This window comes from Siniperca chuatsi, linkage group LG17, assembly GCF_020085105.1.
Source record: "Siniperca chuatsi isolate FFG_IHB_CAS linkage group LG17, ASM2008510v1, whole genome shotgun sequence".
Classification (NCBI taxonomy): domain Eukaryota; kingdom Metazoa; phylum Chordata; class Actinopteri; order Centrarchiformes; family Sinipercidae; genus Siniperca; species Siniperca chuatsi.
Window position 1 is genome coordinate 15,500,669 of NC_058058.1, and position 16,926 is coordinate 15,517,594.

The window sequence follows — 16,926 nt, forward strand, 5'->3', positions numbered from 1 at the left end:
CACCTTCCCTTCAGCCTCTTCTCCTGTGAACGTCTTCTCTCTAATCTGTGTCACTTTTTTAATATTATCTTCCTCGTGGATAGCTCTCAGCTCCTCCTTGCTCACTTTTTCAAATTTTTATTTTTTTGCCTTCTTTGTCTCGTTTCTTCTCTCTGCTTTGCCAGTAAGGAGTTGTAGGAGATGTGGTCCACAGAGCTTCCAGCCCCCAGAGAAATATGATTGACATGCCTATTACTGCCAGGAAGTCCATTAGAAACACAGGCTGCTCCCACTGACTTAAGTGTGTGTGTGTGTGTGTGTGTGTGTGTGTAATTGGAAGTGTGCTTGTGTTTTTGTGAGTTAAACCAGAATCACAAAACCAACCAGAGCAAAATCCGTATTGTATTAATGCACACATATACACACACGTATATTAAATGACTGTCCCATGATTTTCTAGTATCCAAGGAAAGTGCCGGGGCAATTGATGAAGAGGACTTCATTAAAGCCTTCACAGATGTCCCTACTGTCCAGGTACACTACACACAGGAACATAAATGCAGACAACCTCACACATTTTACCCATTTAATAACCAAACTATACAAGCTATCTTGGCCAGACTGTGTGAGACTTTTTTCTGTCCTTCACACATTTGCTCTGCTCCCTCCCTTCTTTCCCGTTTTCTTTCACTGTGTCTCTATGCAGATCTACTCATCGAGGGATCTTGAGGACAACCTGAATAAGATCCGTGAGATCTGCTCCGATGACAAACACGACTGGGACCAGAGAGCCATTGCTGTCAGTAGATTCATCGTCAACACATTTTCTTTTTTCAGTTATATCAATGAAATGACCTTCTTGTGCACTGCTTCGTTTTATCATTGTTGGTGTCTGTAATGTATTTTTTTTTTTTTTTACAGCTGAAGAAGATCCGCTCATTGTTGGTGGCGGGCGCAGCCACCTACGACTGTTTCTACCAGCACCTACGGCTACTGGATGGAGCCTTCAAACTGTCAGCTAAAGACCTGCGCTCACAAGTTGTCAGAGAGGCCTGCATCACTGTGGCGTGAGTGTTAGATACTGCTGTCACTGGAGGGTACATTTGCAATGACAAAATATACAAAATTTTAGAAGTTGTTGGATGTGTTGTAAAACATCACAACTGAACTGTGAACTTTTGATAATGTCATCATCATACACACATTGTCAGAGTTAGCATGATGTGCAGTGAGAGGAAACAAAATCATGACAACCTGTACAATTCAAACTCCTGGGTGGTGTCCAAAATCACTCCCTCATTCACTACTTCCTATATAACACTCAGTAAAACTGAAAAACTCAAAAAGTAGTGTTCATAGCATGAACACTACTTTTTTCATTCCATTGTTGGAATTTTTTTGAGGGCACTGTAAAGTTCATAAATGTGTGAATTCGGACAAAGTCCTGATTAGTGAGATTGCACTCAACCTTTTATTATGACCTTTATCACAACTTTGATTGTGTTGGGTGTTTGTTGTGTATTCGTCTGTGTATTCTTGTAGCTACCTCTCATCAGTGCTCGGGAATAAATTTGACCATGGAGCTGAGGCCATCGTTCCCGTCCTGTTCAACCTCATCCCCAACTGTGCCAAAGTCATGGCCACCTCCGGTGTGTCAGCTATCCGCATCATCATACGGGTGAGTTTTGCAAACACACATATATTCTTTCAACAGTCTTGTTGAGATTCTTTGTGGTCAGTGTAAGAACTACCACTGTAGTCTGATTATTAGATATTTTTCCCTTTTGCATGCTTCCTCTCCTCTCTGCAGCACACCCACGTCCCCAGGCTCATCCCCTTGATAACCAGTAACTGCACATGCAAGTCTGTGGCTGTGAGAAGGTGAGATTAACAAAGGCATTGGTGTTGACGTCACAGTGATAAAAAGCCTAGTGTGGAAATGAGCAGGTCTCAAATAATAAACAGCTATAAGATCATAAAATGCTTATGATGGTGCTGGTAAATGATGTTTTTTGTGATGAGAATGATAAAAATGTGTCATCTCCAGGCGCTGTTATGATTTCTTGGACCTTCTACTACAGGAATGGCAAACCCACTCTTTAGAGAGGTGAGGATTGATTCCAACATGGTTCAGAGCAAAGATGTAGGATTCACATTAGTGTGGTTTACACAGGAGGAAAAGCTGTTTAAAACCTGCTTTTATACTTGTTCACACTTAATGCACCTTTTGTATCTCTGTATCTCTCCCAGGCACACAGCAGTTCTGGTTGAGAGCATCAAGAAGGGAATTCGTGATGCAGACTCAGAGGCCAGAGTGGAGGCTCGCAAGTAAGACACACACACACACACACACACACACACACACACACACACACACACACACATTTCCTAAAATTCAATTATATGAAAAACAAGTAGTGTTAAATATCTCACCACCCTCCTTTTCCTTTCTGAATTCCTTCATTCCTCTATCGTCATCTTTCTACCTCCCTCGTCCTCACCCATCTTTTTTTTTCTCTCTTACATTTCCATTTGTCTTTCTTCATCTCTCCTCATCTCTTTCTCTAACCACCTCTGTCTCTGTTTTCATCTCCCCCCTGTCTCTCTCAGGGCCTACTGGGGTCTAAGGAACCACTTTCCAGGGGAGGCCGATGCTCTCTACAACTCCTTGGAGCCGTCTTACCAGAAAACCCTTCAGTCCTGCCTGAAGAGCTCCGGCAGCGTGGCCTCACTTCCCCAGAGTGACCGCTCCTCGTCCTCCTCTCAAGAGAGCCTCAAGTAATGAACGCTCAGCACTGCTCCTCCACAGTTCACTTTAGACCTCTAGGTTCACTTTAAAACTACCTTTGAGTCTTGAAAATGCAGATTGATGTCATTTTGGCAGAAACCATTTTTAGGAATGTTTTTATAAGACTCCATCTGTGGACCTACACACCCCTGTAGGACATCCTTGCTGTACATGGATCAAATCTCCTCAGTTTACTTTCCCTTTTCTCCTCCAGCTTTTCTGCTGTATGCATCAGTAAAAGAAACAATTCTGATAAATAAAAGTTGACGCTCCTCTTTAGAAAGACAAAATCCCCAGTAACTTCATCCACTTGTGCTGAAGCTTTGCAGAAGTTGAACAAAGAAATCCCTAGAAGGTTATTCAGGGCATTATATCCTCAGTCTTTCCCCAGCATTTTGGAGCTGTCATTGTTTTGCATTGCTCCTCTGCATTGTCGTTCACTGGCAAAATGTATACAAAGCCAGCTGAAATTAGAACAAAGTAAAAAGACGTGCTTTCCTGCTAAACTGCTTTATATTATATGCTGTCAGTAAATAGTGTGTTCAGTGTGGAAGTATATAGTTTGAAGTCTGTGGCTGAGGCTCAGAGAATAAGCAGCATTACAGTGTTGGTTACAAAATGTTATGATAAAAAATTATAAAATGCAGCAAACAGTATTTATTATGAGATATTCTATCTTCAGTTCTTATTTTTCTCAAATATTAGAAGACCAGTCGTACGCTGTGTCACAAAAATCTACATTGGTGGAATCAAACAGTGAGAAAAATAAATAGAATTAGATAACTAGATTATTGATTAGAATAATTTACTCCATGTGGAACAGATGTAAAAATGCTGCCTTCAGGCCACAGGGGTTTCCACAGGTGGAACTGACGTCTGTTTTGGTCACCATGAAGAACTCAGAATATACTAACTACACGACTACTGAAAATCTACTCAAAAAACATCATTGTTGAAGTTGAATTAGCACACATTCTCTGAATCACCCTCCTTCATCCTGCCCTCTTTTACTCTTTAGTGTGTATTTGTTTACATTTGAAGTGGATGGAATAAGCTTTTTGGATGTGATTACTGCGCAATGCTTGTAGAAAGCAGTGTAATTCCACTCCACTCTACTTCATTGAGAAAATATTGAGCTGTTTATATTTTGTCATTGAGGAAAAAAAGAAAATTGAAATTATTATTGAACACTACATTGTCATTGTTATTTTTGTGTGTGTTGTTGTTTTGTTGTGGACTGACCTACTTTTCTCCCTCTTCTGTCAGTCGGCCTCTGACTTCTAAATGGTCAGCAGCTCCAGGGCGAGGTGAGTCAAGCACACACACACACACACACACACACACACACGCGCGCGTTCTCAAACACATGCTCATGTGTGAAAACACATACACTATACACTTCTACAAACATCCTACAGAGCCATTTCTCATCATTCTCATTTACATCTGCCTGTGTCCAGTCCCGTACAGCCACATCCTGTTATGTTTTTTTATGTTACTACACACATGTGCGCAGACATATGCCTATATGTGTCTGGCTGTTTGTGTATTTCTGTATGGTATAAGTATTGTGTAAGTGTAGTGAGGTGCCTGCATGTGTGATGCGTATATATCCCTTCATCACCTCCCATCCCTTCTCCAACACACTCCTCCTCCTCCTCCTCCTCCTCCTCCTCCTCCTCCTGTTCTATCAGTCCCTGCGGGTTCAAAGGGTGGGCTGTCGTCGGCCTCCCTGCAGCGTTCCCGTAGCGACGTGGATGTAAACTCAGCAGCAGTCGCTAAGCACCGGAACGTCGGACCGGCCAGGGGAGCGGGGCGTCTGCCCCCTGGCTCCTACTCCTCACTGGGTAAGGGCCCTGTCAGTCAAGTTGGATGACAAATCAAACAGTGCAGACATCAGTCAGCATGTGATCAGCAGAATGTCAGGCAGAGATGGAGACTCCATCTGAGGAGTCATCTGCGATCAGCTCAGAAGTAGTTATTCTCAAGTGTCAGTACAGTACAGCTTGAAGTACGAAGTAAAAGTCATCCTCTATAAAAGCTTGCCACATCTACAAAACAGTGTATAACGATGGACCTACACACTCTCACACGTCAGTGCTTGGACTGGGCTTTCTCCTCTCCACTCCTGTACTCTCCTCCTGCTGCCTGCTCATTGCCTGTTAATGTACCCTGCGTATGTCTTGGTATGGATATTCTCTGTGTGCATGTTCTGTAGTTGAATATCTTCCTCTGTTTTGTAGGGATGCACCGATTGTGAAATTCTGGGCCGATACCGATGTTTAAAATAATTTGGCAGATAGTTGATGCCGATACCAGTGTTTTTTTTTTGTTTATTTTGTTTTTGTTGTTATTTTGTGCCAGGGAAACAAAGAAAACTTCATTATTAAAAAATAACTGAAACTTTTAAAGTCATTCAGCCCTTCATTACACTATCTTTGAATGAGCATCAATTCAATCATACAAATTTATGAAACAAACATTAATATAACCTTCTTTCACATGAAAAAGATTGGGTTTTTTATAAAAAAAAATAACTGCTTGAAAAGCCTTTTTTTTAATAAACAAAAAGCCTGCTATACAACAAATACAAGTAACCAACAAAAATTTAGCCAGTGAAAAATTGATGCGACACACCGGATAAACATCGGCCACTGCCATCGGTGAATGTCATCCTATTTGTCGATAGGCCGATAGCAGTCAACAAGGTGAATATTGGCCAGTATATCGTTTTATCCCTACTGTGTTGGTTTGTCTCTCTGTTTTCGATGTTGACCACTGCATCTGCATGGTTCTCTGTAAAACAGATGTTCTTTAATTAATACACACTGTGCTCCTCTCTTCTCTTGTCTCCTCTCTTTCTTGTCTTACATTCTTTCTTCCTTTTCATTATTTTGTTTTTCCTTGTTACTGACACTGTTCAATTTTCATTTTCCCTTTCTTGTGTTCCTTTTCTTTTTGTATCTCTTACTTTTACTAATCATTTGTATCAATCCTTTGCTTCTTGTTTCCCTTTGTTTCTTCCCTTTTATTTCTTCCACCCTCTCTTTCTCTCTCTTTGCCACTAAAGATGATGCCTCTGATAAAACGGATGGTAAGATCATCTCACTCTGCTTCACCAGTGACAACCTACTCATGCTTTTCTTTTTTCTTTCTATTCTTTCCCCTTTCCACACTTCATTCCAGTCCACCAGTCCATGTCAACTCCTTTTGTTGCAATGTGTGGCCACAGCCCCTCCTGCTCTCAGTCTTTCATTCAACCGTCATTTGTATCACCATCCTACTCAGCACATCATGAATCAAACTAATTACACATCTAAGATCATCTTCTGCTTTACTAAAGTTTAATCTTATTTTTAATACAGAAATGGTCTAACCATCAACACCTGCATTAAACTGTATCATTCAGCTATTGAGGTTTTATTAAGATACTTAGGATGTGTTGTTTTAGTGCTATTATACACGTCAGGTGAAATGTGTTGTTTACAACCTGCTCCTTCTTTGTCTGTCTGTAGGGACCAGGTCAGACAATGGTAAGATCGTGGTTAGGTGGATGTGTGTGTGGGCATGTCTTAGGGATGTTCTAGTTGGGAACATTGACAAAATTAATACCTAGAGTTCAAGTTTGTTGTCGTCGGCAGAGAAACCACCAGGAATCAATGTACTGAAAGTCTTTTACTGTGGTACACTCAATTTAAAACACTACAAATCTAAAATAAAATAAAAAAGTTTCTAAATCTTGAAATCACAGATCCAACATTAATTGTGCAATTCAATTATGTCTTTGGTTGTTTTAGTATTTTAAAAGAAGAATGTTTTAACATAAACAAAAATTGCAGTTGTGAGTGGATCGGATGATGCGCTGCAGGAGCTAAAGTGATTGATATGAATGAAGTGGGTTGCAGTAATATCTCACAACGACTTGCCAAATGTTGGCTGATATTTTCATCAAATGGATCAATACTTAGAGATAAATGACCACTTTGGTCATGACTAGTTTCAGATTTTAAGTATGTACTTATTCTATACACACGACATCTGTTGCGTGTCTGTCCGTCCTGAGAGATCCCTCCTCTGTTGCTCTTTCTGAGGTTTCTTCCATTTTTGGGGGAGTTTTTCCTTATCTGAATCATAGACTGTATATAAAGACGGAGGACATGACAGCACATCAAACTTGAAGCCAAAACATCTCGATTGTCCCCTGGTGGCTGGCTGCAGTGTAGGTCACTGTTAGCAGATAAGACACGAGCCAAACTAAAAAAATCAAAGTACACGTCAAATAGGTTTTTCCCAAAGATTTGTGTTTCTGTCAGTTTAGGTAGTTCTTATCACGCTGATGTGTGTTCAAGTGCTAATTTTTCTGATAAGTTTGGTTCTAATTAGTAATTTAATGCTGTAAAAAGGGGGTTTCGCGTCATGATTGACAGCTGAGGCCGGCTCGCGATTGAGTCGGCTGGGTGTATGGGTGGGACCTCGAAACCACGGCTCCAACCCCGATCACTACTGCGCAGACTCTGGCTCCAAGTGACGTCACCATCTTAAGATGGCAACGCCCATATCCGGGATATTTTGGCTTCATTTTTGTACAGTGGGAGGAAGTGGAGACATGTCGTTCATCTCATATACAGTCTATGATCTGAATCAAGGTTCTAAGGACAGAGGGTGTTGTATGCTGTACAGATTGTAAAGCCACTTGAGGCAAGTTTGTAATTTGTGATATTGGGCTATATAAATAAAATTGACTACTACAACTTGACTGGTTCCTAATCCACTGAAGCATCCCTGGTGTATTTATCTGTGTGTGCACCTGGCTGAATCTGAGTGTTTTAGTTTAGGATCTGACGTTCGTTCAGCAGCTTCCAGCATTAGTAGCTTTTCTTCTGCTGTAGTGCTTCTTAGGTTCTCGCTTCATTTAGCTGCCAACAGTTTTTGCTCTGATGTGTTACAATAGGAAGCACAGCAGTGTGTTCTTTTTGTTTATATTTTTCCTGTATTTTTCCCTCCGCATATATACAGGCCGTGTACGTACCAAGCAGCCCTTGTCCACTGCCAGCAGCGTGTCCAGCCAGGTGGACTCACGAGGACGCAGCCGCACCAAGATGGTCTCCCAGTCACAACGTATGTACCCCCTCCCACCAAACAGACAGCATGATTTAAACCCAGTTGTGAGTGAAACATTCTGGGTATGAAGTCCACTTACATAAAAACACACACAGCAACAGAAATGGTGTGTGTGAGCTTCTTGGAGTGTGTGTTTGTAGTTTCTCAGGCTCTTGTTGTGGAGTTTCAGTTCTTGTTGCCTTCACGGTGACTATAAGCTCCATGTAAATGTTTTTGTGCCTTCAGGTTCCGACGAATCCGATTGCACACCAGGTATTCTGTTTGTGTGTCAGAGTGTGTGTGTCTATCACAGTGGGAATGGTGGCCCACCTGCTATTGCTCTCATTCTGATCAAGGTGTTTTGTGTAAAGAGGAAGTGTGTGTGTTTTTCTGTGCATGCTGTGTCTCATCACTGAGGATGGTGTGGTGGACAATTTATTTCCGTTGCTATAGCCTGGCTCTGGCTGTCATTTAGGTTATTAAAAATACTTCATGAAGGAACTCAAGCCACTGAGCTAGCTACTATTGCAACACATAAAGCAGATTTGTGTGTACCTGCTTTCCAAAAATACTTGCTGCTTATTAGCATGATGGCTTTGATGCCAGACAGTGATTTGGACCACAGCCCAGTGCACCAATCAGATAAAAGACCAAATCTCAGAACAACAGACTAATAAACAGAGGAAATGGCAGCTGAACAGAGGCAGAGAAAGATTTCTTTGTGTGTGTGTGTGTGTGTGTGTGTGTGTGTGTGTGTGTGTGTGAGATAGTGTGAATGTGGATGGATATTTTTGAGCATATTTACTTTGAGGCATTTTCTTTTTCTCATTGTGAACAGACTTTGCTTCATACATATGCCAGCTGTGTCCCAACATGCACTGCTTTTCCCTGGCTATCATCTGCAGCTGGTTCAGTGTGCGTGTTTGTTTTAGCAACACATTTTAATAGTTGTTTTCTCTTTAATAAATGGATTTATTTAATCAAAGTGCTTCAGCTTTGCCTTCATTCTCGATATGGAACACCACGATGCGCTCCCATCGTACTCTGTGTTCTGACTCCCATGACGCTTTTTTGCGCTAACACCCATAATTCATCTGGTTTAATCTGCTGTTCCTTCCCCCACGCCTCTGCTCTCCCCCTCCTCCCAACCAATGGGCTTAATGGCTCAGGATCTCAATCTGCTAACCCTGTTGGTGGTAAGATTACAACGCTACTTTTTTTTACCTGCTCTCTTTATCTTTACTGGCTTTCCTCTGTTACCCTGACTTCCCCCTTCTTCACGAGCACCCAGAAAAGTCACTTAAGGCTCCTCCCACTTTGGCTGAGGCATGCTGGGATTTGTAGTCACAGACTGTTAACATGGCTGTTCTATGATCATGCTAATCACACTGCTTTGGGAGCCTTGTTTCTGCACTCTTATGTGTGCCTGGATGTAGCCTAAAGTTTGAGAAGATAATGTTTTGTCCACTGTAAAAAGGACAACACCTTTCCCTACTGGCATTCAGTTTTCCAAAATATGTATTTTTGGATCCCAAACAAATAATTCCGTACATTTTGTAGTTTCGTTTGGTGTAATAACACCTTTTATATAGTTCACTATCTTATCAACAGTTTGTAAAAATTATATTTTTGTAATGCTCATAGGCATTTATTGAATCAACATTAGCTTTGTGTATCTGTAAATATAAGGATACGAAGGAAGAAAGGAAGGGAAGGTTTACAGAAAAATATAACAAAAAATGTTTAAAAGTTTAGGGGTCAAATAGCTATACTTTTTATCTTTACATGATAAAAAGTATAAAAAAAAATAAATTATCAGCTACTGCATACCTGTAAAGTTACAAGTGGTGAACAAGATGCCCCCAAAATACCAGAACAATCCCTATTTAGCTTTTTTCCAGATGTATTTATTTAGCTCTGTGTCACTAGGTACTCGTACATAGAAACAGACTTTTCATGTGTTGACTTTGTGTGTGTGGCTTTAGTTGGGTTTTTGTGTGTCAATGAGAGAGAAAGAGAGAGTCTGGTCTGCGTGCTCATTTTCAGTCATGTTGAAATCAGTTAAGGTCCAGCTTCATGTGTTGAGCCCTGGAGCTTGTTCCCCAAAAGCCTGTTCACACACTTCATATTCAGCACTGCAGAGCAGCTTCTCCTCAACTGTTTGTCTTCAGGTTGATAGTAATGTGAGTCATTGTAGAATCAGACACACCGTGGGCTTTGCATTTGGAGACAGGATGTCATGGGGAGGAGAAAAAGAGACCTCTATTATCAAATATGATATATTTAATTTTGGACAGAAACAATTGTCATTTATTTATTTATTTATTATTATTCCCCTGCATCTTTAAAAAGGCAGGAGAGCTGTCTGTAAAATTATCATCATGTTGTCAAAATGTCACTTTTATGACACTTTATTCATTTAATTTAAATTTATTTATTAAATGTTTTTTATTTTGTTGTATTTTTGTATGAAAGATTTTGTTACTAGTAGGTGTCAACACTTCCAAACCAAAGTCATTGTACTTTGTAAAATGCACTTTTCCTCTTGGTGTGGTTTTCAACTCTCCTTACCCCAAGAATCCTCTTTCCACCCATCCAATACTGTAAAGTTTGTCATTAAGTTCTGTCTGTTTTTTTTATATGCATACTGTATGTTACAACATTTACTAAAAAGTGCCTGGACACTAGTGCCACTAAGTGGAGGGCAGTAGCAACTGTCTTTGTCAGTTGTATGTATACAAAACTAGTCAGCTTTTTTTTTTTAAATCCTTACATTAGATGGAGATCGGTTAAATTTGTCTATAGCTTTCACTGTTACCTGAGTAAGACTCTGACTTTGTCCCTGTCTTTGTATTTTGTCCTCTTCTCTCTCTGTGTCTCTCTGAAGCCGGCAGTCGGAGTGGCTCCCCGGGTCGTGTTCTGACTACTACGGCCCTGAGCACCATGAGCTCAGGGGCCCACCGGGTGCTGGCTGGGGACGGACACAGACGTAGCCGCATCCCCCGCAGCCAGGGCTGCTCCAGAGATTCCTCCCCCACCCGCCTGTCTGTTGGTAAGTAAACAATTACTGTCTCATACAGGGAAGCCTAAACATGCACTCACATTTTTCTTTGGAATTTGTTTTGATATCATTCATAACAACTGAACAAATAACATTCTTATTTTTTTTTATTTGTCTTCCTGCATCAGTTTTATAACAACTGCTCAAAGATTATATGTCGTCTTGTTTCTATTTCATTCTTTCTGACCACCAGAGACGGTATGTAATACCTGGATAAACATTGCGCGCATGTGCAGGAGGTCAATTGATGATACCAACAAAATCACACGTGTGACCTTGGTGACACAAGCAACCTGATTACTGATGGCCTACTGGAGCTTGGCACCCAGTAGTCGTCTCCTTGTCATCTTCTCGCCTAAGCGTGCAGGTCGTGTATGTTGTTAGCGTTAGCTAGCATCAGTGCTTTACCTCCTATTCCAGTAGCCTCATAACCTATCTGTTGGAGCTATGTTCAGTCCTCCAGAGGCTGCGTAGCTGGTGCTCATCTCCACCGGGAGTTTTACTGAAACTCCGACTACAAAGCGTTGGACTTTCCAGATAAGTAGCCATCTTCCTGGCGGGCGTGCCTTGCTACCCGTTTAGCACCTCCGCTCATTAAGGATGAATTTCTATTGTGTGCTGTATTATCTTGTGGTTTTTGTACTTGACTGTCCAGTCTCGCTGAGCTCTATTTGCCTCGTTATGACAACTGTGTCGATGGTTGGGGAACTGCTCCTTGACTACTGACTTGACGCTTATTAAAGGTAATTACATGCAATTACACCTACTAGGGCGATTTAGTGGAGTTTGGATGTGTAGCTGAGTGTTATCGGTCTACCACTACATCGCTAGCCTTAGCGTGTTATAGGTGCTGGTTTTATCGGATTCGTAGCTGACCGTTTCTTGCTCTACTGTTACATCGCTAGCCTTATAGGTGTTGGTTTACCTTGGATTTGTAGGCGAGGGTGTCGCGCTCTCCTGTTATTATCTAACTGTAGGGCGGTAACGTTACATGTGCGCTCGCCTTGGCGGTGGCTGTGGGGTAGGAACGGGCTTGTTCCCCCACCACTGGTTAGACCACTAACTCCATCCTGAAGTCGACTATGCTCTCCCTTTGTAACTCCTGCTTGGCCCCTCTCAGCCCAGAGGATGGCCATGATAGATGTCCATTGTCTCTTGGTATTGAACACCTAAGGCAGGCACTGACAGATAGGCTAATGCTTGCTCTAACTGCAACTGCATGCTGTTAGCAGAGAGGACTGCAAGGTTGGGCCGGTCTGACAGTAGCATTACTTACCTCCTTCAGGAATACCTGCATTCAGCCACCCTTCATGTTCTAAGTGCCACAGGCATACACAAGGTGACCCCTCCAACACTAAGAAGAAACAGAAGTGTGATGATCTTTTTGCCCTTAAAGTGGACAAATTGGCCTCTGAGTTTGCCCAGATTAAGGCCCTTCTTCTTAATTTACAGCCTGGCGGCCCCTCCGCTGCTGCTGTCACTGCCAATTCTGAGCCGCCACTCCAGGCCTATGATGAGAGTGATGACCTAGCTATTGTTGCTAGCCAAAATGATGAGGATGCACTATCTATTGTGGCCTCAGGGAATCGTTTTACTGATAAGGAAGCAAGAGAACAGGTGTTGGACCTGCAGCCCAACAGGCCTTGGAGCGTAGTGCACAAGTGAACAAAATCAGTCAACAGTTTGGTGACTTACACCAGGCACCTTTCACTAAACCAAGACACACCAGCACTCTTCACCCTGCAGCCAGCGCTCCGAGTCTATCGAGAGCCTCCTCTTTTCAACAGGTGTGGTCTCTGGCTCTCAGGCAGGAAATTCCAGTGCTTCTAAGGAAAGGTGCCATCGAAAATGTAAAACGTTCTTTTCTTGTTTCAAAGAAGGATGGCAGCTTTCGCCTGATGCTCGATCTCAGAGAGTTAAACCAGTTCGTAAAGGTTCTTTGTTTTCACATGCTTCTCACAGTGGATGTTCCCTAGGCTGTGTCAGAGAGAGACTGGTTTACAAGCATCAACTTGAAGAATGCTTATTTCCATGTGCCAGTGGCACCCCACCACAGGCAGTTCCTTCGTTTTCCCTTCGAGGGATACCAGTTCCGGGTTCTCCCATTTGGGCCTCTTTCAAAGAGGCACAAGGCTAACATACGTCCTGCTCCTCCAGTTGCTGGGCAGTTTGACAGCAACAAAGGCAGTCATACCTCTAGGGCTCCTTTCATTGCGTCCCTTGCAGATCTGGATCAACAGTTTGGGCCTCAACCCTAAGAGGCACCAAAACAGGATGGTGATGGTCTCAAGCCAGTGCCTTCGGTCTCCAGAACCCTGGGAAACCGGCTTTATCTGTGCCGTGGTGTTTTCTTGGGCTCACTTCCCTCCCCCTAGGAGATAGTGGTAACAGATTCCTCCCTCTCGGGCTAGGGGGCTGCGTGGAACTACAGGGCAGTCGGGACCCTGGAATCCTCAGCAGAGGCTGCGTGCAGTACACTTAGCCCTCAGGCATTTTCTTCCTTTCTTGGAAGGGAAACATGTTCTTGTTCTGTCAGACAACACTTCAACAGTGAACCACCAGGGGGGCACCAAATCCATTCAGTCCCTGCGGGAGGCTCCACCAGTGGGCCTCACCTCACCTTGCAAGTCTCAGGGCAATGCCATTGCCAGGTGTGCAGAACAGGGCCGCAGACATGCTTTTCCGCCAAAAGCCCCCTCCAGGCGAGTGGAGACTGAACCCAATGGTGGTTCAGATGATCTGGGAGAGGTAAGGCAGAGGGGAAGTCAACCTGTTTGCTTCGGAAACATCGACATACTGTCCGCTATGGTTCTCCCTCTCAGAACAAACCAGTCCATTGGGGCAGGACGCCCTGGCACACCCCTGGCCAGACTGCCTCCTGTATGCCTTCCCTCCACTTCCACTACTCATGCTGACACTTCACAGGATAGACAGATGCAGTCACACAATGCTGCTGGTGGCTCCATACTGATGTTGGATTATTTGTTCTAAAAAAACACATAGGTTTGAACTATTCGAATATCTATTTTTGCACATTATGTCCATAAGATGGCAAACCAGTACAATGAGAGACATAACTACTTGTAGGTATATTTGTTTCAACATAAACATGTCTTTTAAAAATATCTACATACCTACACATTATAAAATAAACAAATATGGTTTGGGTTGAATTCTGGATATCAGGCCATGCTCATTTGAGTGCATATTTTTGAGATGTGCCCTTGGATTGCTAGTGCTGGAATGGTAGGCTACTGTAGCTTACGTAGCTTGCCTTATCACAAGGTTCCAGAATTTTGCCATCTGCTGACAAAAATCTGAATCTCAATTAGACGCCGGGTCTGTTTTTTATAGAAGTTCTTTGGATGTATAAAACCTCTTAAAGCCCACTAGGTTACCCGCTTGAGCTAGTTCTAAGCTGCTTAGATTGCACATACAAATATAAATGTTTAAACTTGTGTCAATATGGACATGCTGTTACATCATTAGATCGGTTAGATTTGTCACAATTCAATCAGTTCATTTTACGAAAACCATGAGCACTAAAGTATTCATTCATTCAAATGTACTGGCATGGTAAACAAGAGAGACGGGGGAAAAGTGTTGCCTCCCTACCTTTTGAAGTGGTTATATAGTCCGAATATGTGTCCATTCCTTGATTATTTATATATATATATTTAGGGTAAGTAAGTATTAATATAGTAAGGGTCCACCGATCAAAATAATCAAAACGTTTTTTCATCCAAATTAATCAAAGTTGAATGAAATACTACGGTAACCTTCTGCTTTCATCTTTTCTATGGTGGGCTACCATAACAAAAGATTTACGGTATTTCCAAATGGGGCTTTTTAGATTGCTCTGAGTGTAAATCACCCTCTCTGTGGCCGAGTTGGGTTGTGAACTCTCTGCCATCATTACCACATGGTTGTTGCTCTTTTCAGCTTAACCTACATTTCATTATCAATCATTTAGTGCAACGCGAGAACTCGCGAGGCAGCCAGCTGTGGTAGTGCTGCTTTTTGCCACAATCGAATAATAATTTTTACAGTCGACTGTCTGATTTTTTTTTTTTTTTTTTTACAATTCGATTATATAATCAAATCTAGAATATTCGTTGACAGTACTACTCCATACTGGCTGGGAGGATATGGTTTCCGTGTGATCCGTCAGCTCCTCAATGGAGTGCCTTGGCCTCTCACACCAGACAGGATCTTCAGTCACAGTTGGAGGGGGGAATTTTGCATCCTAACCCTGATCACCTTCGGCTGCATATTTGGTCCCTGAAGGGCCAGGCTCACTACTGAGTTCTTGCAATCAGGCTGTAGTCGAGACCATACTTAATGCTCGAGCATCCTCAACTAGGATGCTGTATGCCAAGAGGTGCAAGAGGTCTTTTCCAGTTGGTGCAAGGATCAACACATGGACCTGCAGCGTTGCTCTGTACCTATATTGTTCAAATATTTGCAGATATTGCTGGATAAGGGACTCTTGGCCTATACCATTAAGGTGTATGTTGCTGCTGGCTTGGAATGTTTTGGTGGACTATCGAACTGTAAGATCACATCCTCTGGTGAGGTGCTCTTCGGTTGCCTTCGTGGGATTTGCCTATCGTAATGGAAACTTGATGTTCCTCACCATTTGGGCTCCTGGAACTGGCTGACCTCAAATGGCCGTCTGGTAAGCCTGTCTTTCTCCTCGTTGTTGCGTCTGCAAAGTGAGTTGGTGAGCTTCATGCCCATGTTTGTTGCCAGGGACTGTTTGAATTGGAATTCTGATGGGTCTGATGTGGCCCAACACCAATTTGGCAGTTTTCACCCCGCAGCCAGGAGTGGAGGAACTGCATCCTAATGTCAGTCTGCTTTGTGTTATTTGTGCTCTGAGACTGTACATAGATGCATCAAGCTGAGTTCCATAAGTCTGATGCGCTATTTGTTTACGGAGGGCACAGGAAGGGTTGTGCCTTATCTAAACAGACTCTTGAAATGGGTTGTCGATACCATATTGCAAGCATACAGGCTCAGGGGCCTCCAGGTCCCACCCTGTGAAATGTCATTCAACCAGGAGTGTCTCCACTTCTTGGGCTGCCTTGAGGAGAGACATCTGTGCTGCAGCTACTTGGGCTTCTTCCTTTACCTTTGCCCGCTTCTACAGAGTTAACGTGGCCGCCCCTCATCCTGTGGCGGCAGCGGTCTTGTCTGCTCCTTCGGTCCGCATTTTCCTTGTGACCTTGTTGGTATGTGTCATCCAGGTATTCCATACCGTCCCTGATAGTCTGAAAAAATGAAACAGAACGAGAGTTATGAATCTAACTAAGGTTCTATTAATTCTGGATGTCCACTAGAGTTCACTGTTACTCGGAATATTGACAAGAAGATTCTGTAGGAGACGACTGCTGGATGCCAGACCCCTTTTATCAGGTTGCTTGCGTCACCAGGTCACACGTGTGACTTTGTTGGTATTATGTCTCGACCTCCTGCACATGCGCACCATGCCTATCCAGGTATTACATACCGTCTCTGGTGGTCATCCAGAATTCATAGAACCTTAGTTACATTTATAACTCTTGTTTTAAAAACACATATATCCTTGGATCTCAACTCAACTTATTTTTTCCCTCCTGCTCCGTCTCCACATTTTCCTCTTCTGTTCTTCTCCCTGTCCTCCTTCTGTTCCCGCCCTGCTGCTTCTGTCGTCTAGCTCCTTCCAGCATTAGTTCCATCTACAACGGAGCGAGCAGAGGAGGTAAGGCTCCGACCTCGACCAGACCATCCTGCTATCCATCTCTTTACCTCAAACTATCTATTCTCATCCTCATCTTAAAATCATCCCTCCATCCCTCATTCTTTATCTCCCTCCATCACTACAAATCTCACAATCTCTCCCACCTTCCTAATTCCTCCATCAAGCTGTAGCTCACTGCCTCAGCCTCATAGAACCCATCTCTCTAAACTGTCTCTGGCTTCATGGCTGTGCTGTTATGGTGATGGGTGCCCATGA

The 16,926-nt window shown here is 42.9% G+C and overlaps 1 protein-coding gene across 50 annotated transcripts in view; it reads left to right on the forward strand.

The window, feature by feature from the left end:
* Nucleotides 1-16,926, forward strand: part of clasp2 (cytoplasmic linker associated protein 2) — a 64,780-nt gene that overhangs the window by 31,826 nt on the left and 16,028 nt on the right. For 17 of the 50 annotated variants that reach the window (XM_044172219.1, XM_044172232.1, XM_044172221.1 and 14 more), the window contains 17 exons: nucleotides 440-513; nucleotides 686-778; nucleotides 901-1,046; nucleotides 1,522-1,657; nucleotides 1,790-1,860; nucleotides 2,027-2,086; nucleotides 2,230-2,307; nucleotides 2,590-2,757; nucleotides 4,034-4,074; nucleotides 4,462-4,614; nucleotides 5,838-5,861; nucleotides 6,283-6,300; nucleotides 7,784-7,885; nucleotides 8,114-8,140; nucleotides 9,037-9,063; nucleotides 10,755-10,919; nucleotides 16,627-16,671. In XM_044172219.1, coding sequence (XP_044028154.1) covers nucleotides 440-513; nucleotides 686-778; nucleotides 901-1,046; nucleotides 1,522-1,657; nucleotides 1,790-1,860; nucleotides 2,027-2,086; nucleotides 2,230-2,307; nucleotides 2,590-2,757; nucleotides 4,034-4,074; nucleotides 4,462-4,614; nucleotides 5,838-5,861; nucleotides 6,283-6,300; nucleotides 7,784-7,885; nucleotides 8,114-8,140; nucleotides 9,037-9,063; nucleotides 10,755-10,919; nucleotides 16,627-16,671 — 1,428 coding nt within the window. The remainder of the gene's footprint in view (nucleotides 1-439; nucleotides 514-685; nucleotides 779-900; nucleotides 1,047-1,521; nucleotides 1,658-1,789; nucleotides 1,861-2,026; nucleotides 2,087-2,229; nucleotides 2,308-2,589; nucleotides 2,758-4,033; nucleotides 4,075-4,461; nucleotides 4,615-5,837; nucleotides 5,862-6,282; nucleotides 6,301-7,783; nucleotides 7,886-8,113; nucleotides 8,141-9,036; nucleotides 9,064-10,754; nucleotides 10,920-16,626; nucleotides 16,672-16,926) is intronic. The other 33 variants (XM_044172230.1, XM_044172261.1, XM_044172262.1 and 30 more) reach the window with 18 other exon arrangements.